This window comes from Lacerta agilis, chromosome 8 (assembly GCF_009819535.1).
Source record: "Lacerta agilis isolate rLacAgi1 chromosome 8, rLacAgi1.pri, whole genome shotgun sequence".
Classification (NCBI taxonomy): Eukaryota; Metazoa; Chordata; class Lepidosauria; order Squamata; family Lacertidae; genus Lacerta; species Lacerta agilis.
Genome location: NC_046319.1, coordinates 62,206,228 through 62,230,233, shown reverse-complemented (window position 1 = coordinate 62,230,233; position 24,006 = coordinate 62,206,228). Strand labels below are relative to the sequence as shown.

General features: G+C 43.9%; 2 protein-coding genes across 2 annotated transcripts in view; both read left to right on the top strand.

Annotated features, from left to right (window-relative positions):
• Positions 1 to 1,016: 1,016 nt before the first annotated feature.
• On the top strand, positions 1,017 to 4,719 carry MED18 (mediator complex subunit 18). The gene is made up of 4 exons (XM_033157880.1): positions 1,017 to 1,180; positions 2,882 to 2,992; positions 3,209 to 3,294; positions 3,847 to 4,719. The coding sequence occupies exons 3-4, from the start codon at positions 3,222 to 3,224 to the stop codon at positions 4,398 to 4,400; spliced, it is 627 nt and encodes a 208-aa protein (XP_033013771.1). The 5' UTR covers positions 1,017 to 1,180; positions 2,882 to 2,992; positions 3,209 to 3,221; the 3' UTR covers positions 4,401 to 4,719.
• A 15,122-nt stretch (positions 4,720 to 19,841) lies between these two features.
• Positions 19,842 to 24,006, top strand: part of PHACTR4 (phosphatase and actin regulator 4) — an 86,758-nt gene continuing 82,593 nt past the window's right edge. Inside the window, exon 1 of the mRNA XM_033157874.1 lies at positions 19,842 to 19,969. The gene's annotated coding sequence lies outside the window, so the exon portion shown is untranslated. The remainder of the gene's footprint in view (positions 19,970 to 24,006) is intronic.

Sequence of the window (24,006 nt, the reverse complement as noted above, 5' to 3'; positions counted from 1 at the left end):
GAAGCTATATGCAAACCAGTCTGGACACTTCTGAGAAAGGTGCAAATTATGTAATAAGTAAATAAACACCTGTTCTGAGTCACGGCTATTTGTAAAAAAAATTGCTTTGCAATCTTCTGAAAATATGGTGATTCACTATAGTCAGGGCATAGTAATTGTTTTTGGTCAGCACAGTGACAGAAACTAAGCAATAGATACAGTTGCCTGACAAGCCTGGAGAGGATGACATGACGCAGAATAGATTTTTGTGGGTTTGGCCCAACAAGTCCATTGCCTTCCCACTACTGCTCTGCACCCCACCAATTTTCGTTCCCCATATTCCTGTTTTTAAGTTCATTGCAAGCTGTGTCTTTCTCAACGCCCAAACTCAGCATTTCACCTGTGGTCTTTAAAAAGCCAAAACTGAACTTCTCCTTAGGCTGTTTCAATAGTAACTCCCTACGATGATGCGAAGAATTCTAATCAGGGATTTTATTCGTTCATTTGCAGCACAATCCTATCCATGCACGCCTACTCAGAAGTAAAAACCACTGAGTTTAACGGCCCTTACTCCCGGGTGCGAGCATACGACAGGATTAAAGCCTCGGGGTAACTTTTTGCTTTTAATTTATTACCTTTGTTTCGAAGTGAAATAAAATTTCGTGGTAGTGGTGGGGAACAAAACATGTCGACAAATTATCCGGATGCTGAACCACAGTTCTGGATTGGGGCTACTTATTATTATTTTAGGAGGAGGAGAGGCCCAAATCTATACAGGTCTACTCAAAAGTAAGCCCCCCCCCTCCACAACTGGGTTGCCCGAAGGATTTCCAAAGACTGGTCCTAGATTGTTCATAGTCTGAGACGCACCCTAACCCCGGGAGGGACACCGCATAGCTACAATTCAAGGGGGATCCGGCGTGGTTTGTATTTTGCTTTTCGGCGCCGCAGATATATGACGTAATGCGGCAGCGTCAATGTTTCCCGCGGCGGAGTTATCTTACCGCAAAGCGCGATGTTGTTGTTGTTTTCTTTCAGCGAATAAAGAATGAATGAGAACGTGCCGTACGGTGACGTCAGGAAAAAGATGGCGATGCCCACGAACAGCACGGGAGGGGGAGGAGGAACGCGCATGCGCTGCTTGACTGGCGGGGTAGGGAAGGAAAGGTGCTTCCAAACGCTGAGGCGAAGAGTGTTGCAGGTAAAGTGCCTCTCCACCTTGCTGGAGACTTCCCCCTGTGCAACACCTGAAGTTTTCTTCGTAGGCCGTGCGCACATCCCCCACCTGAAGTTACTCGTTCAGCCGAGGCGGAGATAAGGTTTTTGCGCCGCTGATACTACTTGAGCCCGGGGCTTTGAGGCCTACAGACGGAGGGTTAGTTCGGACACTATTTAGCTGGGATACGTAGGACTTTTCAGGAGATACTGGAGGTGTCTTCTCTCTCATCCTCCCTCCCAAATATCCCTATGAAGATCGTATCTTTAGAACAAAGGGAATCATTTTACGGGGAACTGGTGTGTGTGTGAAATAAGGAGCATTTACAGCCTTATTTTTGTTGTACGTATTCCACATTCCAGACAGAGGGCCTTCTCAATAGTGGCGCTCTCCCTGTGGCACGGCCTCCCTTCAGATGTCAAGGAGATAAAGAATTCCGTAACTTTTAGAAGACATCTGAAGGCAGCCCTGTATCAGGAGGTTTTTAATGCATTATGTTTTTAGATACGCTATATGCCGCCCAGAATGGCTGGGGAAGGTCCTGGAGTATGGCTGCTGTGGGCAGATGCAAATGTGAATTGGGTTTCTACATCTTTAATAGAGAGAATTTTAGCAGTTGTTTCAGCAGTAGCCCTAGGAAGGAACATAGGAAAATGCTTTATATCAAGCCAGACTACTGGTCCATCTAGCTCAATATTGTCTACTCTTCCTTGCAGTGGCTCTCCAGGGGCCATTCCCAACCCTTCCTGGAGAAGCTGAGGATTGAGTCTGGGATTTTCTGCATGCAAAGTGGATGCTATGCAACTGAGCTATGGTCCTTCCCCTCCTCTGCATTAGCCTACTGTTAAGTGTGGAGGAGCTGAGCTCTCTGTGTACACGGGCTACCTTGCTGAGTGTATTTAAAATCCCTATGGATGTTTACTTGTCAATATATTCTACAAAAATCCACAGGGCTTACTACTAAGTGTATGTAAGATAAAGCTGTTAATATTAAATATTTACGTATGCACTTTCTAGTGGGGGTGGGAGAAGCTGGCTGCAATTCTAAGCATGCTTACTTAATGAAAGGTAATTCCACTCCATCAAAAGACAGCTACCACCAAGTATGCCTGATTAGGAGTGGGCCGTTTGTGTATTGTAGACCCTAATAGAGCTGTATGACTTGTGATTGTTCTTGGTCAGGCCAAAGAGTAACTGAAGGTCACTTCAGATGCATGGTCATATACGTCAGTAACCCCAGGAGAGCCTCTGAATTGTCTGAGTTTATGGGATTTTACACTGGAGTTTGTCTATCACCAAGTTGCCTTATTTTAGGATCGGGATGGGGAAGCTCCCATTGGCCATGCTGGTTGGGGCTAATGGGAGATGGAAATCTAGTAACATCTGCAAGGCCATGTGTTTTTATCCTTGAGCTGGGAAAAGGTTGGTTGCTTCCCTGTCCTGCTGCTAGGGGGTAAAGCTGGTGCAGGGGTGGGTAGGGGGAATTAGGCCTTGATTCATGCATCTTCCACACAGGGGAGGTAACAACATGACCCCGAGGGAGTGCTTCTTTTGAGTCTAATTCTCTCCCCCCCCCCCTTTCTCTGCTGAAGGTCTCTTGGCAGACCACAATGATTTTTCTGCCTTTTGTAGCTGCTATAGAGCACTGTCTTTGACGCTGTATGGTTTTTAATTGTATTTTTACAGGCAATCCGTGGACCCCCTGAATGAAGCTCATGAATCCGAGAACCCCTGCTCTGGATTCATTGTCTCCCAATTGATATTTGGGCCATATTATATACGCACACAGTAATAAAGGTAAAGAAGGGGCACCTGTGGTGTTTGAACTGAGGATACGTTTTGGTTCTGCTTTGCTGAAATAACCATGCTGTGGTTGGCCACTGTGAGAACAGGATGTTGCAATACATGGGCCTTTGGCCTGATCCTGCTAGGCTTTTGTTATGTTTTTACATTTATCTCATGGTTCAGCCTGAATGATCAGCTTGTTTTCTTTATTGATCCTGCTGCTTGTAGAGAAGAAAATACCATGGAGGCCCCTCCCGTCACCATGATGCCTGTCACTGGAGGCACTATTAACATGATGGAATATTTACTTCAAGGTAAGTCACGAGCAAGGCTTGGCATAACTGTAATATCTGATTCATTCCATATGGCATTCTAATATGTTTCTTTAGCAATGTAGGTGTTTTCCTTTTATAGCTTCAGGACAGTTAAAGAAACAGAACAACTGTTGAGATTGTGAGTGGACAACTCTAGGGGCTTTCCACAAATAAAACCACAAACCTAAGTTGGTCACAGAGTATATACTTGATAGTGAGCTGACCTTGAGTGTACCTGCATGATAGCTGTATTGGCAAACACCTTTTCACATTTGAGCCTTATTCTTTGGCCGATTCACTTAAAAATGTGTGAAAGGGCCCCTGTTGCAAAGGGGAAACTCTCGCTGTATCTTTTGTGAAGAGCTTTGTGGTTCTCTGATCCATGTTCCGTTCAGCAAGGCTATTGTACTATTTGCAGCTTGCCATAGGTGTTTTCTTTTAATGTTGGCATGATGCTGCTGGACTGTCGGGGCAGTAGGATGCTTTCCATTTGTTAATGGGGATGGTTACCTGTTCAGTGATGCTGTCTTAATCCCTCCTTTCTCCCTCTAGGGAGTGTTTTGGATCAAAGCCTGGAGAGCCTCCTTCATCGACTCCGTGGCCTATGTGATAACATGGAACCTGAGACCTTTCTGGATCATGAGATGGTGTTCCTGCTCAAAGGGCAGCAGGCCAGCCCATTTGTTCTCCGCACTCGGCGCTCAATGGACAAAGCAGGCACTCCCTGGCACTTGCGGTACCTTGGGCAGCCAGAAATGGGTGACAAAAACCGCCATGCCTTGGTACGCAACTGTGTTGATATTGCCACATCTGAAAACTTGATGGACTTCCTGGTGGAGATGGGCTTCCGCATGGACCATGAGTTTGTTGCCAAGGGGCACGTGTTCCGCAAGGGCATTATGAAGATTGTGGTGTACAAGATCTTCCGTATCCTGATTCCAGGAAACACTGATAACATTGAGCCCTTGTCCCTCTCTTATCTTGTGGAGCTCAGCATTGTAGCACCAGCAGGACAAGACGTGGTTTCTGATGACATGAGAAGTTTTGCTGAGCAGCTAAAGCCTTTAGTTCACCTAGAGAAAATTGATCCTAAAAGACTGATGTGAGCAAGATGGCCAGCAGCTAAAGCTTGAGTCTTTCCTGTTACAGAGACCAAGGAATTGCAGAAAGCTGTAACTCAGGTGTGGAGAGCCTTTGGCCATTCAGGTGTTGCTGAACTATGATTCCCATCATCCCTGGCCATTGACCATACTTGCTGGGGTTGATGCAAGTTTTTGTTCAGCCACATCAGGAGGGCCACATGTCCCCCACTCTTGCTTTAACCAATACCGATAGAGTTATCTTGCTCAGACCTTTGAAAGCAAAACAAAATTCAGAAGGTTGGGTTGGTCTCTTACTAAGTAATAAAGGATCTTCTTCTTCTTCTTCTTCTTCTTCTTCTTCTTCTTCTTATTATTATTATTATTATTATTATTATTATTTGGTGATTCCAAATAAAGTTAGTCTAGTATTGTAAATGGCTTTCTCTTACTGCATTTTGGAGTTGGGGCATCTAGTTTTTGTAATTTAAAATCAAATCTTCCTCTGGCAGGATGGGGGCAGAGCCAGCTATTATATCTTGCTAGAACTGATGAGAGTTGTAGCTCAGCAACATTTGGAGGGCTCAAGGTTCTCCACACCTGGTTTATACAAAAGAATGGGCAACTTCTTACACATGCTGTTCCCTTTCCTCAGTTCACACCCCACATCATAAGACAAAGTATGTACCTAGTGTTACTTATCTGGTGCCATCCCACTTTGCCAAGTGATTTTTCTTCATCATTCATGCATAAAATTTTGTCCTGGTTGTGTTTTAGGTAAGTCAGATGCATATGGATTTCCTGCTACCAGCATTTTATCCCCACAACAGCTCTGGGAGATAAGTTGGACTGGGAGGGAATGATCCCAAGTCTCTCTCAGCAGGTATTTGAACCCAAGTTTCCCATGTCCTAGATTTGTCCTTATTTGCTACATCACACTAGTTCTCCCAGAATCTTAGTATAAGAAGCTTGCAAGTTACTCAGGGATTACATTCCAGGAGTCAAGCCTAAAGCCAGAATTGTGTGTAGTCAAAACACATTGGATTCAATGTGGGTGGGATTGCCAAAATCTTTTTTTGCAGATGCCCACCTCCTTTTCACCCCCTTTTGAAAAATCTTACAATTTTTTTTGCATGTTAATCTGAATGCACACAAGTTAAATTTGCATAAGATTTGGGCTTACTGTACTGCTTAGTACTATATAGGCATGGTTTTGGGTTTTTTTGTCGCATGGATTTGGGGGTAAGGGGGAAATGTTAGAAGTAGGACTGGGAATGAGAAACCCATTCAAGTATTTCTTGTTTTTGGAGTATTGTGGAAAGGGAAATTTTAGACCTGGATATTGGACCAGTGGAAAGGGAAAGGGAAATTTTAGACCTGGATATTGGACCAGTGTCCTTTGGATTTTAGTTTATTAAGTTCTAACATGTTTTTCTCCTCTTCTCTCCCTGCCACTTGAAACTAAGAGCATAGAATAATATATGGGGGAAAGGTAAGGTTGGAAGAATGGACATCCTCTTAGTATAAACATATTGGGTTGAGCTGCTGGCTGTTGTACAATGAATACAGTATTACAATAAGAACTTAGACTAATTGGAGTGGAGGAGGAGGGGGCAGGGTGTATCCTTGACTCATTGCCATTGCACATTGATGCTTTTATAATATAATGAGTTACCCCTGTTGCATTAACTTTGGAGAGACTGGATTATCATGCCACCTGGCCAACAAAGGAACAGGAATTCAGGTGAGGAAGGGAGCTGCTTCTCTCCCCAGGAATTTCTCTCACTTTCTCCTTGTACATTGTTAAAGAATGAGCAGAATGTCACATCTAAGGTGCTGCTGCCAGTGAGACACGAAGTGTTGCACAGAGGCACTTTAATGACCAGTGACACCAGCTGTACTTATCCAAGGTGAGACCTGCACTGCAGCTTGGCTAGGTGCACTTAATTATTTCATAGGAACAGAATGTAACTTTGCCTCAGGACCTAAAATATGCCTACAGCATCCTTTGTCCCTTACAGAACAATTACGCTGCTCTTTTGTTATGTAATTGGCATAAGACTCATCCTCTCTGAGCTGGATCGTTTCAGAACCGACCATAATTACTCCACTGAAGAGCTTCTATTATGCTAACACTAATCATAATTAGTATAATTATAGCTAAGTGAGTAGTTAATGTTTAATGAACTTGCCATGTCCAAATAAAATAAAACCCTCCTCCTAACTGTTTCCAGATACTTCAAACTGGAGCTTAATGGGACTTGCTTCCCAGCAAAGCTGTATGGCATTGTCTTGCAAAGACATGTTCTTGAGGTTCTATTATATTCACAATTTACACTCCGCCCTTCAATTAAACAATTAGAGTGGCTTACGGTAAAATAGAGCATCTATAGAAATATTCTTCAAAAGCAGCAGTAAAATGTGCATGACAGAGTCGCCTTCCCCTCCGACCGATAATCAAAACTTAGAAAGCCAAAAAACAGCAATTTAAGGAAACCAGTAAAATATGCAAGATCTGTGCATGCACAGACAAAATCATCAAAAGTTTAAAAGTCTGGAAATAGAAAAAGTTTTGTGCCTAGTGGTGAAAAATATTAAAGTGAGCAGCAGGCAGTCCTCTTTGGGGAGAGTGTTCCAAAACCAAGGTATCACCACTGAAAAGACCCTTTCCTTGATGAAACCATTTGCCATACTGTATGGGAGAGAACCTAGAGGAGGGTCTCTAATGAAGTTCTCACAGTATGGGTAGGTATGTGTGGAGATGGGTTATGGAAGAGTTTTTATGAGTCTCAAGAGCCAGTCAGGCTTGGGGGGGGGGCAGAATAGATTTCTTAATCTATACCAAAAATGCTGCATAAACGGGAAAAATATTGGGGGTCCTCTCCATAATGTGCTGTGAATGTGTCACTTGTGTGCATTTTCTGTCAACCATTTCTCCATTCTTGTGATAGACATGTTACACATTGTTGGTGTGTCATACATGCCTTTCTGCTACCTTCATAAATTGTAACCATTGTCACAAGTCAATCCAACGTCAAAACAGACTCACAGCTGGCACCTCACAAGTTAAGAGCAGCTTAATATATCCTGATGACATTGCAGGTGGATAAACCAATACATCAGGCAACTGAGAGCACAGGTGACCAACCTGTGCATTCAAGCTCATTTTATGCACCTCCAGCAGCCTCCTGAAGTTGCCCCATTCTTTTGAAAACTTATATGCTAACATTTAAACAAATCTCAAAGCAGTTTACAGCGCAAGTTAAAGCATATTAAATAAAAGATGGGGGAAGCTCCACAGTCTATAAAACATGATTAGTTGCTAAGAGCATCCTGTTTAGCATCAAAATATACATGGCATGAAAATGGGTTACAAAATACAAGGGCAGTTCCACATTGCAAAACATAAACAACCAAACAAAACATATTCTAAACACCAGGAAATAAAACACTACAAATTTAAACCATGCATTTTGCATCTATAAATAGCATGATTGACAGGTATGCAAAAGAGAGATCAGCTTGCTCTTCCCAACCACTGTATGCCCAATCAGTCATACACTTAAATTAATCCCATTGAATTCCTAGCAACTAAGAGTTATATCTGAATTAGCACAAAGTAACTTGTTGGTCAGCACAAAGATTTCTGCTTTTGCAACAGAACTTTGCCGTCTTCTACCACGGTAAAGGTAAAGGGACCCCTGACCATTAGGTCCAGTTGCGGACGACTGGCATTGTGGCGCTCATCTAGCTTTATTGGCCGAGGGAGCCGGCGTACAGCTTCCGGGTCATGTGGCCAGCATGACTAAGCCGCTTCGGGTGAACCAGAGCAGTGCACAGAAATGCTGTTTACCTTCCCGCTGGAGTGGTACCTATTTATCTACTTGCATTTTGATGTGCTTTCGAACTGCTAGGTTGGCAGGAGCAGGGACTGAGCAATGGGAGCTCACCCCGTCACAGGGATTTGAACCGCTGACCTGATCGACAAGCCCTAGGGCAGGGGTGTCAAACTCAAATTCATCGGGGGCTGCATCAGCAGTTTGGTCACCCTCAAAGGGCCGGTTGTATCTGTAGGACTATGTGTCCACTCTTTATTATCATAAATTATTGTCACTGCATTCAATTATGACTTTTTTTGTAATAATGTAAGTAATAATGTCGCGCGTGCGCACTCCGTTGCTGGGCTCCTGCTGCTGCTGCCGCTTCCGCAGCGACTTTGCGAGCCCTCTGAGTGAAAATGCGGCTTGGGGGCAGCTGCCGATCGCGCACGGCAGCCCCCCCAAGCCGCTTTTTCACTCAGAGGGCTCGCAAAGTCGCTGCGGAAGCGGCAGCAGCAGCGGGAGCCCAGCAACGGAGTGCGCACGCGCGACATTTCGCGCGTGTGCACTCAGTCCTGACATTGCGTCGTGACATCACGACGCAACGTCACGACGCCCCGCCCCCAGGGGGGGTGCCTCCTCCACGCTGCCGCCCCAGGCGGCGCGGAGCCTCCCTCCGCCCCTGCGGCCAGCGGCGGCTACATGGGCCACATGATGAGGTCTGGCGGGCCGGATTCGGCCCGCGGGCCTTGTGTTTGACACCCGTGCCCTAGGGTCTGGTTTAACCCACAGCACCACCCATGTCCCCTTCTACCACTGTGCACCCTCTTAAATCTATCCTAGGGTATACCCCAATCCTCCAGAGCAGATTTGGGGAGGGTGCAGGGGGGGGGAGTTTCCTTGTGCAAGTGCAAATCCTTGTGCTAACAGAACAAGCACATTGGATTCTGCCCAATAAACACAACTTAATCTGACTTCAGTTTAAAAAGCGTTCCATTCAGTTCAAGCACACCCGTACGTGATCAACACACATCAGTCAATCAAACACACACACGCACTTTCCATCCAAGTTTCTTCCTTCCTGTTGGGTTTCCTTCTTATTTTTCATGTCTTAACGGTATGTGTTCCCTCTTTCTGAAGTTTCAGAACAATTGGAAGAGGCTGTATTTTATGTTATTTTTTTTTTTAAAAAACCCTGATAGTTCTGTTTGTCTTTTATTAAACCAAAAACAAATCTCTTTCCATGTTGTGCGGCTTGAGGAAAAAATGTGTTCCTGTTCCAGCTTCCTGAGAATGAATTGGTAAGCTTCTTACTGTATATGTTGTTCTTGGCATCCGTCTGTCTCGACAGACAACGCAGTGTGCCTCCAGGGGTGAAGTCAAGCCGGTGCATCAGCAGCACCAAAGTGACCTTCCCAGAATGCAAAGTGGGCAGTGTGTATGGGGCTTGTCCTGATGGGGCTGCCCAGACAACAAGACCCCCCTCTCAGCCTCGCTGATGTGGTCCAAAGGAAAACAGCAATATGTTTGGCAAAAGCTTGGCTGCAGGAGTTGCTGGAAGGAGGCATACAAGGTGCCATCCAACCGTTTTAGGGACTCCATTCTGGATATGTGTACGGTTTACTCCTTAGCACAGGCTTCCTCAACCTCGGCCCTCCAGAGGTTTTTGGCTTACAACTCCCATGATCCCTAGCTAGTAGGACCAGTGGTCAGGGATGATGGGAATTATAGTCTCAAAACATCTGGAGGGCCAAGGTTGAGGAAGCCTGCCTTAGCATTCCCCCCCACCCCCGAAGATATCCCACAAGGCAGTGGGTATAAATTTTTCCTCAGGGGTTTACTCCCAAATCCTTTCTCAGGGATGACTATAGCTGAAAGGCAGCGGAGGTTAACTGTGTGTATGTGTATAGTTATATATAACATCCTAAAGTCGGGAAGGAATTGTGTTACAGAGCAGTAGATGTATTGGTCCGTTGTATCTTGAAACCCGCCCCCCATTGCCTTGTATACTTGGTTGAGGGTAAGAACACAAGAAGAGCCTGCTGGATCAGCACTCTGGCCATCTTGTCCTCACGGGCCACCGACCCAAGTGCCTATGGGAAGCCTGGACGCAGGACCGAAGTGCAAGAGCACTCTCCCATCCTGCGATTTCCAGCAACTGGTCATCAGAAGCATTGCTCCCTCCAGCCATGGAGGCAGAGCATAGGCATCATGCTCCAGAGCTGTTACCTCCCTCCATTAATTTGCCCAATCCTCTCTTAAAGTAACTTGAGAAAACTCAGGTCAACAGACGTTGCTCTTTTGTAGTACATTCCTCTATCAAAGTGCCTTGAGGTGAAACAAGCCTTGTTCCTGGCACTTCCTGTGTCTCATTCTCTCACTGTCTCTCTCAGTAAATAGTCTGGCACAAAATCTACCTTGTTGCTCTTTAAATGGCTTGGCTCCTTCCTCACAACCTAGTTAAGCTGATATTTAATAGGATGAGTTGCCTATATTCATTTGCCAAAATTAGAATAGACTCTTGCCAAATCTACTGACACTGGCTGTTGTTCCACATTGGAGCCAGAAACAGAGGAAGCTGGTAAGACTGCCCACACAATATAAATATCCAGGAAGGAGGGTAGTGGGTGCTGGTCAACACTATCTTAACCAGTCCCTCTCTCTCTTTCTAATGAGTTAGCCCACTGGCCCAACTAGCCTTGGGTGAGGGTCTTTCTGAACCCCACTGGTTGAGATCCTTTTAAGTTAAAGGTGTCTGGGGACGAGTTTAGGAACAAGCTAATAGCCACAATGCAATACAATAAAATTTTTATTGTATGGTTTGAAGCACATTTAACACACATGACTTCCCCCAAAGAATCAGGGGAACTGTAGTTTCCACCTCACAGAGCTACAATTTCCAGGACCCCAAACAAACTACATTTATCAGTATTTGTAGGGAGAAGCCATGTGCTTTAAATGTGAGCTCCATGTGCTTTAGATGTTTTGTTGTTGTTTTAAATGAAATCTCAGTCTTAATGGAAGGAGCCTAGATTGTCCCTCAACAGACCAGGTCTCCCCTTCCCCACAAAATCGACCTCAGAGAAAGGACCATACCTGAGTTATAGATATGTACAGCATACATTAGAGGTGGAGAACCTTTTTCGCCCAGTGGGCTGGAGCATCATCTCCAGGCCAGTTTGGGTGGGACTACCTACCTGTAAATCATACAATTTTATAATGACGCCAGGCGATTGACACTTGTCATGGTTGGTTGGTGGGGGTGGGAAGATGGGGCTTTGCTCAACCAGCTTCATTGTCATGCATTTGGGAAGCACTGCATAGAAGGCTGAGCAAGCTTTCCAACCCCCATGTTTGGCGCTTGGGAAGTGCCGAGTGTTGGATTTGCAAAGCACTTTGCCAATTGCTTCCCCAGTACCCAGTATATGGCTGTCAGGCATTTAGGAACCTCTGTACAGAGCCCCTTTTGGCCAAACCCTGTCCTTACCTGCCCCACTCCTTACATCATATATGACATCAGGCTGGTGGGCATGCCTTGCCTGAAATGGGCAAGTGGGCAACTTGGGGAGGCCTGGTGAGCTAAATTTGCCCCTCAGGATGGAGGTTCCCCACCCCTGCTTTACATGCAGAAAGTCCTGGATTTCATCCTCATCTATTAGCCTCTCCAAATTGGGATGGGTGAGACTCCTGCCAGTACACTGCTGCTCATGCACAGACAGGACTGAAGAAGATGAACCAGCGGCCTGATTCAATAAAAAGCAGTTTCCTGTCCCCTGTGACTGTTTGCATGCAAAATATGTCATTTAGTGTTCAGTGTTGGGCCCAGATAGCAGTACTTATTAAATACAATAACAGTCCTTTCACAAGTTGCCCACTTTTTATTTCTTTAAAAGCACGGGAAGCTGTGTTTGATTGCTAGAGAGGGCACAGGACGAAACTCCTGCATTTATACAGGGTGGATAAAGATTGGATGGGTGAAGGATTACCAGTGGAGGAATATTGACCCAAGCACGCTGTCTTCATCTGACTGCAGCTCGTACCCTCTGTGTAAATCTAATCTACTGCATTCCTTGACACCTTGCCCTTGTCAGCATTTGAAACGTCCTGCTGGTAAAGTATCTTTGAATAAAATTGTGTTTTCTCTGTGGGGAACACCGAGTAATCCAATACTGTACCAAAAAAACTAAGGTATTTTTTATTCAACAGAGCCACCTTCTGGACGCTGCTGGTAATTTACTGCTGCACGTTTCCCCGACCTCATGATGAAAACCACTGTGCTTAACCATTTCAGTATGGTCACAGGAGGAGACTCTCTTTATTATTTTCATCCCTGGTTTTCCAAAGTAGTTGTTTTGAATCCCATGGACTTTTTTTCTTTGAAATTACATTCTCCACAGCCACTAGGTCAGGAGTGGGGAAGCTTTTTGGCACCGCTGATTAGATCTTTATCTCACCACCACCACCACCCTGCAAGCAAAGCAGGTCACCCACCTATCAATCCTGCCCACCTGTCAAAGTGGACCCACAGGGGAGAGGGTGGGATCTGCTTCGTTTCCATTGATTTTGTTTACCTAGTACACTACTTAAAATGAAACTCCCGTATTGCTAATGTAAAAATCGCCACGTTTCTCCTACTTCTGCTGTCTACGATAACCTCTTGCATTTTGCTTAAGGCTAGAGACAGGGGCAGAAAATGGCAGGATTTTATTATTTTAAAAATGGGGGAAAGCTGCGTGTTTCTTCTTCCCAGCCTCTCTATTTGTCTCCTGAAACTGCATAGTAGTGTGCTACTTCTTCCTACACTAAGGCTGAGACCAATACAGATTAAGGTGAACTCCTACCAAGCCTCAGATGACAAGTTACAGGTAGGCAGCCGTGTTGGTCTGCCCTAGTTGAAACAAAATTAAAAATTAACAAATTCCTTCCAGTAGCACCTTAAAGACCAACTAAGTTTGTTATTGGTACGAGCTTGCATGTGCATGCACACGAAAGCTCATACCAATAACAAACTTAGTTGGTTTCTAAGGTGCTACTGGAAGGAATTTTTTTAATTTTTTATTTTGTTTAAATGACAAGGTCAGTTCTCATCAAGTTAGGGTGCCTTTCAGTATTTTTCAGGGTGTGTGTGTATAGGGACTTTAGGTTTGTGCAATTAAAGTGGATTAATAAAAGGACGAGAATAGACTTTTTTGTGGTTTGGAAAGTAACAGGGAACTGTACTGAAAGAAGTGTGGGATGAATGGGAAGATGTATGCACACTCCACAAGCATATCAGGTTATTGAACAAATGCTCAATAAAGACTAGACACAGTTTAACCGCCATGTAAGATTTGTGCAAGCAAACCCGGATTAATGCTGAGTAAACAGGCAATCTTTTGGAGCCCTTATATCTTTTTTCTTCTCCACCTCCCCTCCTTTGCTCAACATCCAAGCTGATGAAGACTTCTGGTGTACGGTACTCTGAAGTTTGCTCCCTATTTTGTGACAGTTTAGTTCTACGATGGGTTTTGGAATCTTTAAAAAGTGATGGCCTCATCACTTCCTAACAGGGCTGTCAGTCTTCCCGCCCCACTCCTTCCCATTTAACATCTTACAGGACAGGCAGATATTCAACAGATAAGGTTTTTCACATTGTGGAAATGTAGAGAACAATGCCTGTTGAATATCTGCTCGTGACACAACTCTTACAGGCACAACAACCTTTTCACAATTGGAAGAAAATGGCAACATATCCCCCCCTCCCAAACTGCATAAAAAAGAAAAGAAAAGATGGAACCTTAACTGGTCAGAGATTAAGAGGCTGCTCCTCTCAAATACAATTATATATATATATATATATATATATATATATATATATATATATATATATATATAATAACAGAGGGCTTTGCATTGTTACAGTTTTTATCATGGTAGTTCAGAATTGCTAGAACAGACAGATAATAAACTGAAAGAGTATTTGTCATCTATATTCCAGAGTCAGCCAGTTTCACTGCCAACTCAATTCAGAATAATGCCTCTGTGTTTGTTACACTTTATTAAAAGGTCATTAGGGATATAAATATATAGCAGTTCTCTACTACTGAAAGATTTGCTGATCTGCTAGAATTTCCTTTGTTCCTCTTTTCCCAGTTGTGTTTATTTTTACTTGTATTTTGCAGAAGCTCTGGAACCTGGAGGAAGTCCATGTGCCAAAGGAGGAATTTCTAGGCTTCCCACCTTTGGGTGCTGGTCACAACAGCAGGAGCAAAACTGCAATTCATAGTGCATTTTAAGGATTTTGGGGGTGTTTCTCACACTATAATTATGATATTGGATCCAGAAATCCCATAAACATAAAGCTCTCATGCCGGAGAAGGGTGGGGGCAGAGAGAACGGAAGGCAAATTTTGTCAATTTTTATTTCCCCCCCCCCTGCACCCTGACCCCAAACTTCTGCAGCGGATTGAGGAACCCTGCAGATCACTGTGGTGGGGAGGCACCAGAAGCTGCAGGGGGGGGAGCAAACAGCAAAAACACACCTCTCAGTACACTCTGGGTCTTCTGCTGGATTGACAAAGGGAAGGGATTCTGTTTCATATTTCTGGAACCAGAAATTTCTTTCTCCTTGTTTCTTGTTCCACACTCAGGTTTGTGATCCGAAAAACTTAAATTTTTTTATCTTGCCTTTCCTGCAAGAAGCTTAGTGAGGCATAGATGGTCTCCCCCATGCCACCACATTTTATTCACACAACCCTGTGAGGTAGGACAGGTTGAGAGACAAGTGAGTTTAATGGGCGAGTGGAATCCGGGTATTCATTATTTTATTGGGGAAAGGCCATAGCTCAGTGCTAGAGAATCAACCTTGAATGCAGAAGGTCCCAGGTTCAATTCCTGGCATCTCCAAGTAGGGCTGGGAGAGACCCCCACCACCTGAAACCCTGGAGAGCTGCTGCCAGTCAGGATAGACAATACTGAGCTAGATGGACCAATGGCCTGACTTGTTCATATACCACCCTTCATCAGAATAGAGTGATGAAGCAAAAGGTTTTAGTTTTGTACCAGGCTATTTGGGGATTGCGTTCTACACCTGGGGACCATAGCCAAAGAGGTCCCCATGTCACTTGGACTCTGAAGAAGGCATTGGCAGGTAGGAAAACAATGTATAGTCAGACAATGAGAGCAGCTAGTGTTGTCTACACGGATGGGCAGCAGCTTTCCAGGGTTCCAGGCAGGATCTCTCTCCCAGCCCCAGGACCTGGGACTAAACCACTGAGGTGGGGTGTGGAATGGTATATCCTGGGAAAGGGAATGGCTGGCTGTTTTCATGGCTGGAACCTTGAACAGGAGCACTCCACATGGCCAACCTTTTGTTGCATTGTTGCAGGTCTTGTCCCATTTAGTTTCCTTGTTCTTTCGCTTATACACCCTGTGCACCACCCATTTCCTCCACGTGCTTCATTTATCTGTGGCCTGAGAAAACTCAAGCCAGCCCACAAAAAAATCCACGACGTCTAAGGCATCGTAGCATGCTTTGCCTTTTTTTTCTGTTGTTGGCATTTAGAGGGATAAGCCCAGTGGTGGGCCAATGCCAGTGGAGGTCACCTCGAAGGGGAGACACCACAGGAAATTATCCTTCTGGTGTCTCCCCTTAGGTGCCATCGGGGGCTAAGTACCGCACCCACATAAAAGTGGCAGCTAGATGGTAAAAGGACTTTGAGTGAGAGTTGGGAAGCTGAAGTTCTCTCAGGGTAAGAGACTGGGAAAGGAATGGAAATTACTCGGATGAGAGCTGAGAGGGTCTGTCATTTTCTGTAGGAGCCAGAATTAAGAGCTGCCTTTGGACAGAAAGAAGGTTCTGTATTGGTTCACTTTCTTATATTTTAGATACTCTCCTGCTGGTTTTCTCCTCCTTTTTTATGTATCTAATTATGCATTACTTCTTTTTGTAATTGTATTTATATAACCGTCTTGATTTTCAGATTGTATACATATTATGTTATGTATTGACATTTGTGTTCTTTTGACAAAGGGCAGTATACAAATGTAACAAATAATAATAATTTTCTGCACAGGCATTGTTGGCGAAAGTAATCGTGTGGTTTTGTATGTCTCTCTGCACAGCCTGCTCTTGTCCGCGTAAACAGAATTCTCTTCCGCATGATCAAGGTCAAATGGTTTGCCCGACTCCTAATTTTGCTAATGGCAGCAAGTTACTGATTGACTTTGTCCTGAAGCGAAAGTTCCTGAATCTTCTCTGTTCATGTAGTTCACCTTTGGCATCCCAGTGGCTTGGTCTCACGTTTATGTATAGGAAAGATGACAGGATATTTACGACACAAGAGAAGATATTGTTGGTTGCTAGTATTTACTTCTGTCACCCAGTTTTAAGAAATCTTATTTGACTGATGCTCACAAACTGATTAGATGGATCCATTTTTTAATCTAGATTCTGGCCCAGATTTGTAACTGAAACTGGCTTGACCACCATGATGGGTGCCATACACCAGGAGATAAAAGGGGGAAATTCAACTCTGTTGGTTCTACTGGATCATTTGGTAGCATTTTATAACACTGAGGTTGGGGAATGAAGGCAACTTCTTTTAAGTGGCTCTGCTGCTACCTGGAGGGTGGGTTCCATAGAGATCTTACTTCTGCATCATGACATTTTCATTATGGGGTCCCTCAAAGATCCATTTTGTCCTCCATATTGTTCAACATTAATATAAAGCTGTATGGAGCTGTGCGTCATTAATCTGCTGGTGATGTCCAGCTCTGTCTTTCTTTCCAGTCAGGTGATTGATAATGGGGCTAGACCAGCTCCCTTATGATGAGTAAGTGCTGGGGTGTCAACTTGAATAAATAATCCAGCAGCACTTTTCTTATGCTCTTATGGCTTGCTTAAGACCAAATGCAGCCTAAATTTATGCATGTTTACTCAAAAGTAAGTGTTCAATGGGACTTACTCCCTTGTCAGTTGTACAGGATTGCTGTCCCTAGTGGGTTCATGGGAGAAGTAGAATTGCAAAAGGGAACTTCCAGATTGTTGAGTTTATTAGGGTCCCTCCAAAAGTTATTTTATTATACATGGGTTATCTGTGCATATGATGGTATCTGGGTGGTTATATGTGATTCTGCTTTCAATACTGTTTGTGCCTACTTGCAAAAGTGTTGGGGTGGACATAGGGCTGTATCTAATGTTCTCTGTTTTATAGCTCAAGGGTTCTTGTGGTAGCAGATGGGCAAGTTTTAATGTTGCACAACAGAGGAATCTAATGCAACCATTGCACTAGTGGAAATGTGTTGTGCAATAGACTGCTCACTCTATGGTACAATGAAGTTGCCAGCAACTTGCTTCTGCATTCTCTTGCACAGTTTTTTTTTGTAGAAGACATTTTGCCTGTGGAACAAATACCGGTATACTGCTAAGTGACTTTAACTTAGTCCTACACTGGAGCTAACCTATTCATTCAATTTCGTTTCCAATTGGTGAGTGTCCTGAAAAATTCCTGCTGGCATTCTGTAAGTTTTTGACCATTCCAAGGTGGTGGTGTTGTCCTGCTTTTGTAGCACTGTGTCACAAGAGTGCCCCTCCAGACAGCAATAATGAAGCAACATTGCAGAAGCATCACAGAACTACAAATAAAGCAAAACAATATGTGGACAGTCCAGCACAAATCTACCACTAAAACACCATTGTTGCAAAATATACCCACCACCCCACCATGTTGGAGGGGCCCATAAGCCCAAAATCTTATGCATACTTTCCTCGGATTAAGCTCCATGGAACTTGCTTTTGAGCAAACATTCATAGGTTTATGCAGTCCTCTTTTTCAGAGGGTATGCAATACCGGCACCCCCCCCCCCTTTTGGGTTAAAAAGTGTGGCAGTGACTGTAACAACTTCATGGTGAGTACCGGCACCTATTTTTCTAGAAAAAAAGCACGGGGTTTATGGTATTAGCTACTTTGATGTGCAAGCTCAATGAGAAGTATCATTAAGGCACAAGTCATAAGTACTGCTTAGCTATCCCAGCTAACTTTTTTTTTTACAGAGAAAAAGAAATCATCACATGCTCTTCCTTAAAAGAGGCGTCAATTTAAGAAGGAAGGAAGGAAGGAAGGAAGGAAGGAAGGAAGGAAGAAAGAAAGAAAGAAAGAAAGAAAGAAAGAAAGAAAGAAAGAAAGAAAAGGAATCCTGTGGGCATTCCTGGTACCTGAGTCATACTTTTGCCTGAAAGGATGCCTAAGCATTTGAAGGAGAAAGTTCATTTGAAGATTTCCACCCACTCCTTCTGTTAGGTGAGGCAGATGTGGGTGGAACTTGGATGACCTGCAGCTAGTTCTGGAGTGTATATACTTTAAGGCTGGACTGAAACCTGAGTTAGTTATAAACTCTGTCTGCAGTAGCTTCAAAGTCAGGGAGGTGTCATTTGTATGTTTTCATTTATAGGTATGCAATTTTTTTAAATAACTAAGTTCCTATTATTAGCAGCACAAGCTAAGTTATCCTTTGTGGTTAGTCAGATATTATCAGATATTGTGGGAGGTATTTTAAAGATAAATGGGAAGGCAATTGTGTCAGTATTTCACCTCTATTAACATTTTTCCATGAAAAACAAACAGAACCCTTAAGATACCAGCTTACCTTTATTTTGTTGATCAACTAAAGCTGCAAATCCTATCTACTTGGGAGTAAGCTCCCTGAACGAATGGAGCGTATTTCTGAGCAGGCATGTACAGGATTGCACTGAAGACTGCAACACTAGCCTTTGAACACAGTGGGTTGACTTCTGAGCAAGCATGGGTGACATTATGGTGCAACTCAAGGAGAGGGAACCTGTGGTTCTCCAGATTTTGCTGGGACTACAAGCTCCATCATCCCTAGCCAATGACTTGCTGGCTGGGACTGAAGTACAGCAAAATTTTGAGGGTCACCTGCTGTACCTATTTACATAGGAGCAAACTCCTGGGGATCTTGGTCCCTTTGCGCCCCCCATAAAATGTTTGAGGGGGCTGCCCCCCCAAAAGTTGAGGATGTGCCATTCCATGTGATTATGTGGGGTGGTGTTTACCTGCTCCCCCCATATTTTATTCAAGTTAGCACGCTTGACCTATTGTTGTTGTCATTATTAGGAATCATATTGGGCATCTGCAGCAAAAACTGCAAGGGGTCTCGTGCCGCATTGGCGTACAGTGCCATAAACTTTCATGAACTAGTTTACTAGATGCCCCACGAAATCTCATACCCTTGCTAAGTTTTTAAGGCGCCACAAAACCCTCGGCTGTTATAACTCATCATCATCATCATCCCAACTGCAGTATGTATTCTGCACTATATATATGTAGATTGAATTTACTGAACTACTGTATATATATAGATTGAACTTATTTCCCTTTCAAGAAGCCCGTCCGTCTCGTGACAAGGCAGTACCCCCCCCCATCCCCCACACGCTAAGCCTCCTTTCCGCACGAAACCAGACGACGAAGCTCCTGGCCCGTCCTCCTTCCTGACCTCACCTGTCCGGCGTCCTTGATCCCCCGCGGGCGTGGGCGGGGCCTCGCCGCAAACTACAAGTCCCGTCATGCTGCGCGCCTCATCCCCCCTTCCCAGGAGCGGGGCTTCCGGCGGTGGCGACGGGGACCTTCAGCCCCTGAGGGACTTTCAGAAAGAGGAGGAGGAGGCGGCGTTGGTGGCGCGAGGTGAGGTGAGTTGGACTGAAGTGAGGGTAGGGGGCGGCCGTCCAGGCAGGAGTTCGCCAGGTGAGGAGGTGCTGCTGGTTCCCCTCATCTGACTCCAGGTGAGTGAGTGAGGAAAGTGAACAAGTTTAGCCGACAGTTAATTCTCACCCCCGCTCTCAGTGAGGAGCGAGGGGGTCTTTCTCGCAGCCCCTCCATACTCTTTTGTTTTGTTTTTGCTACTTTGGTTTTCTGTGAGGGGTGGGTGGGGCATTTGCTTTCTTTCATCCCTACAACCAACTCCCCACCACATCCCGCTTTTCTAATTTGCCAACCTCCCTTTCAGACACTGCAAGGGTCTTTGCTTCCTGCTCCTTCTTAATCCTTCCGAGCGGCTGCTCCTTTTTTTTTTTTTTAATGCATTCACATCAACAGATCTGCTTTCCCCGTGTTGTTAACCGCTCATTTTCACTCGGTTGACATGATATGTGTTATGGGCTGGTTTTGTAAAGAGGCTTCTGAAAGGCGGGCTGTAACTCTTTTTAACAAATGTATACATCTTCCTGTCCAATTTCTCTGGCCTCCTCCTGAATTCTCTCAGCTCCCTCTGCCCTTTCTCACTCCTCATAGTATCTTGCACCCATCATTTTTTTTAAAAATGGGGAGTTTCTCATTACAGTATTTCTCTCTCTGCCTCTGGTATTAACGCACCTCTTCTAATATTAGGGGGTAGTTGATCTGTCAGTGCCTTCCTGTCACTAGGTGACCTCCCTTTTGTGCCCCTCTGCCCCCCAAATGCATTCTGAGTGACTTGCATGACCCTGCCCCCTCCCTGACTTTGGCTGTTGTGTTTTATCACGTAGTGTATTTGGTTCCTTCTCCCCACTCATGCCAAAAGGGAACTCTCCTCTTGAGTTTTCATTGTGTTATAAAAAACTAAATCAATCAAGAGTGATATCCTGGATTTACTTTTGGAAGTGTGTGTGTCTGTGTCTGTGTCTCAATACAGTACAGTATGTATCTGCCAGTACAAGATGAGATTATGTTGCTGTATATGTATGTTGAATGCCTCAAAAGTCTGACTTGAATGCCTCAAAAGACTGATTTGAGGGGTGGCTGGTTGATTTGTGGTTGTTTAGTAGTTCAGAAAGTGAGATTTGTCTTTGTATTCTCTTTTTACCCTCATGAACTGATCTGAGCATGTTTGTTAACTTGTAAACAAATTACGAGATTTATTGGGAAGAATAGAAGTGGCTTGCTTGAATTTAAGCAGAGGGCTGTGTGTGAGACAGACAGCAAACTTTTGGGATGCAGGTATCTTCCTCTGTTTTACACTAAGAAAAGGAAGCCACCCTAATCGTTTAATGTTTCTAGCTGCATTAAGCCTCAGGAGAGGCAGCATATTAATTTTTTTAAATTAAAGGTTTATATTTGCAAAAGTGGGAGTATTCAAACTATGTCTCAATCTGCCCGGCCCCCCTGCCCCCATAAAATGTGAATGTTTTAGTCAATTCTTCATTCATCCAGAGTTTCCCAACCTTTAGGTGGACTGTGCTACCCACCATCCCACTTGAACCTAATTAAATGGATGCTGGTCTATGATATGGAAATTGCTATTCTTTACGTTGCAGTGGAGGATCTATGCTTCTAGGCATCTGTATCTAAGATTAGATTCTTAACATATTTTTACCTACTTAGGGAAGTGTCCTTGTTCTCAGAATACTGAATTGGGAGATGACTATTCTACATTTTTCAAAAAGGGGGTCACTTATTTAGGCACTTCAATGTTGGTTTCTTGGGGTATCTTTTGTCTTTTTCATGTGGTGTGTCTTTAATCAAGTCTTTGTTCACATGACTCATATAAACATATTGTTGCTGTGGACTAAATAGGCTATCTTTTTACTGTTTTCTTCCAATGGGATTATTAAACCCTTTTGAGTACCTTGGATTGTGTTGTGTGAACCTCAGGTTGGGCTTCACTGGGGTATGTCATACTTGTGCAGTGTGCAAAAGTTTGGGTTGTCGGTAAGAATGAAATAATTGTTTCAGGTCCCTTTTTCTGTATCCCAGTTATCACGTAAAAAAGAAAAGAAAAAGAATGTTCTTCCCTAACCCCAAATATGGGAAGTGAGACAGAGGTGTGCAAATGCTTAATGTGTTAACTCTTACAGTCTCGTGGAACAGGAAGTAATGTTTTCCACAAAATGGAGGGAATGCATGTTAAATAGGTCAAATCAACACACAGCCAGCTACTGTTTTCTGAAAATGAAGACTGAAAAATAATGGTTGTGATTCTTCAGTTGTAAGTCGAGATTTTTTAGTTTTAGCTAGTCATAGATAGTAAGAAGATAGAGCTTCTTTAGAAGATCTGAGTGGGAATATAAATTGCTGCTGAGGAGTTGATCTAGACTGTGATTGCATCTTTGTAACTGTGCTTTCGGATTAGAAGTATGTGATTATGCAGACTTTCTACTTCATTCAGCCCCCAGTTAAATTAATCTCTAGTTTAATTTGATAATCTTGGGAAGCAAATCACTTCTACCAAGCAAAATAGGTCTGTATCTTGGTCATGTGCGGCTGTTCTTTATGGTAGTCACTAAGACTGGTGATGTTGAGGTATTAATAAAATGGTATTAGGTGACAATTGCTCTTAACTTGATATATAAATTCTAGAGGGATATGTGTTATGTCTGCAGCCTCAAAAGGAATGTGTTTTTAAAAAGAGATTTGTTGTGGCATAAACTTGAGAAAATCCAAACCTCAATAAAGGAAACATGAGGAGTTAACTAAAGCTACTGTAGTTTGTTATTGACAGTGCAATGCATACCAAACAGAAGGGATATACTTTGCAAGGAGCTCAAAATTTATGAACTAGGAAGTGCAAAAGTAAGGGCTTTAGTCAGTAAGTCACAGAGTTTCCCTTTTAAGTCTTTAGGAAGTAATGAATGGTTAGAAAAGAAGTTAAAGTCATGGTTAGAGCATTGGGCTAGGCTGGGTAGCATGGGTTCAAATCCCCTATCCCAGCTGTGCATCTCAATCATAAGACCTTAGGCTAGTCACACTCTTTCAGCCTAACTTACCTCATAGGGTGATTTTGAGAATGAAATTGGGATGGAGGAAAGAAAAGTGAATATGTGTCACCCTGAGCTCCATGAAAGAAAGGTGAGATAGAGATAGAGATATATACAGTACATGCAAAAGAGATGTCCCAACTACATTTTGAAATCCTTTTAACTTCAGGGCGAGATATCTCAGCACATGCTTAATTTTCAGGGGAAGAGGCACTCCTGGCACCTTCGGACTTCAAAGTGTTCAACTATGACTGGGTTGTGTCATCAAAGTTTTATAGCTCCATGAATATGTCTCTCAGATCAATACCCCCTTTGCTAAATGTACCGTATATCACCTTGATGGCAGAAAGTGAGGAGGAATTAAAGAACCTTTTAATGAGGGTGAAAGAGGAGAGCGCAAAATATGGTCTGAAGCTCAACATAAAAAAACTAAGATCATGGCCACTGGTCCCATCACCTCCTGGCAAATAGAAGGGGAAGAAATGGAGGCAGTGAGAGATTTCACTTTCTTGGGTTCCATGATCACTGCAGATGGTGACAGCAGTCACGAAATTAGAAGACGCCTGCTTCTTGGGAGAAAAGCAATGACAAACCTAGACAGCATCTTAAAAAGCAAAGACATCACCTTGCTGACAAAGGTCCGTATAGTTAAAGCTATGGTTTTCCCAGTAGTAATGTACGGAAGTGAGAGCTGGACCATAAAGAAGGCTGATCGCCGAAGAATTGATGCTTTTGAATTATGGTGCTGGAGGAGACTCTTGAGAGTCCCATGGACTGCAAGAAGATCAAACCTATCCATTCTCAAAGAAATCAGCCCTGAGTGCTCACTAGAAGGACAGATCCTGAAGTTGAGGCTCCAGTACTTTGGCCACCTCATGAGAAGAGAAGACTCCCTAGAAAAGACCCTGATGTTGGGAAAGATGGAGGGCACAAGGAGAAGGGGATGACAGAGGATGAGATGGTTGGACAGTGTTCTCGAAGCTACTAACATGAGTTTGGCCAAACTGGGGGAGGCAGTGAAGGATAGGCGTGCCTGGCGTGCTCTGGTCCATGGGGTCACAAAGAGTCGGACACGACTGAACGACTGA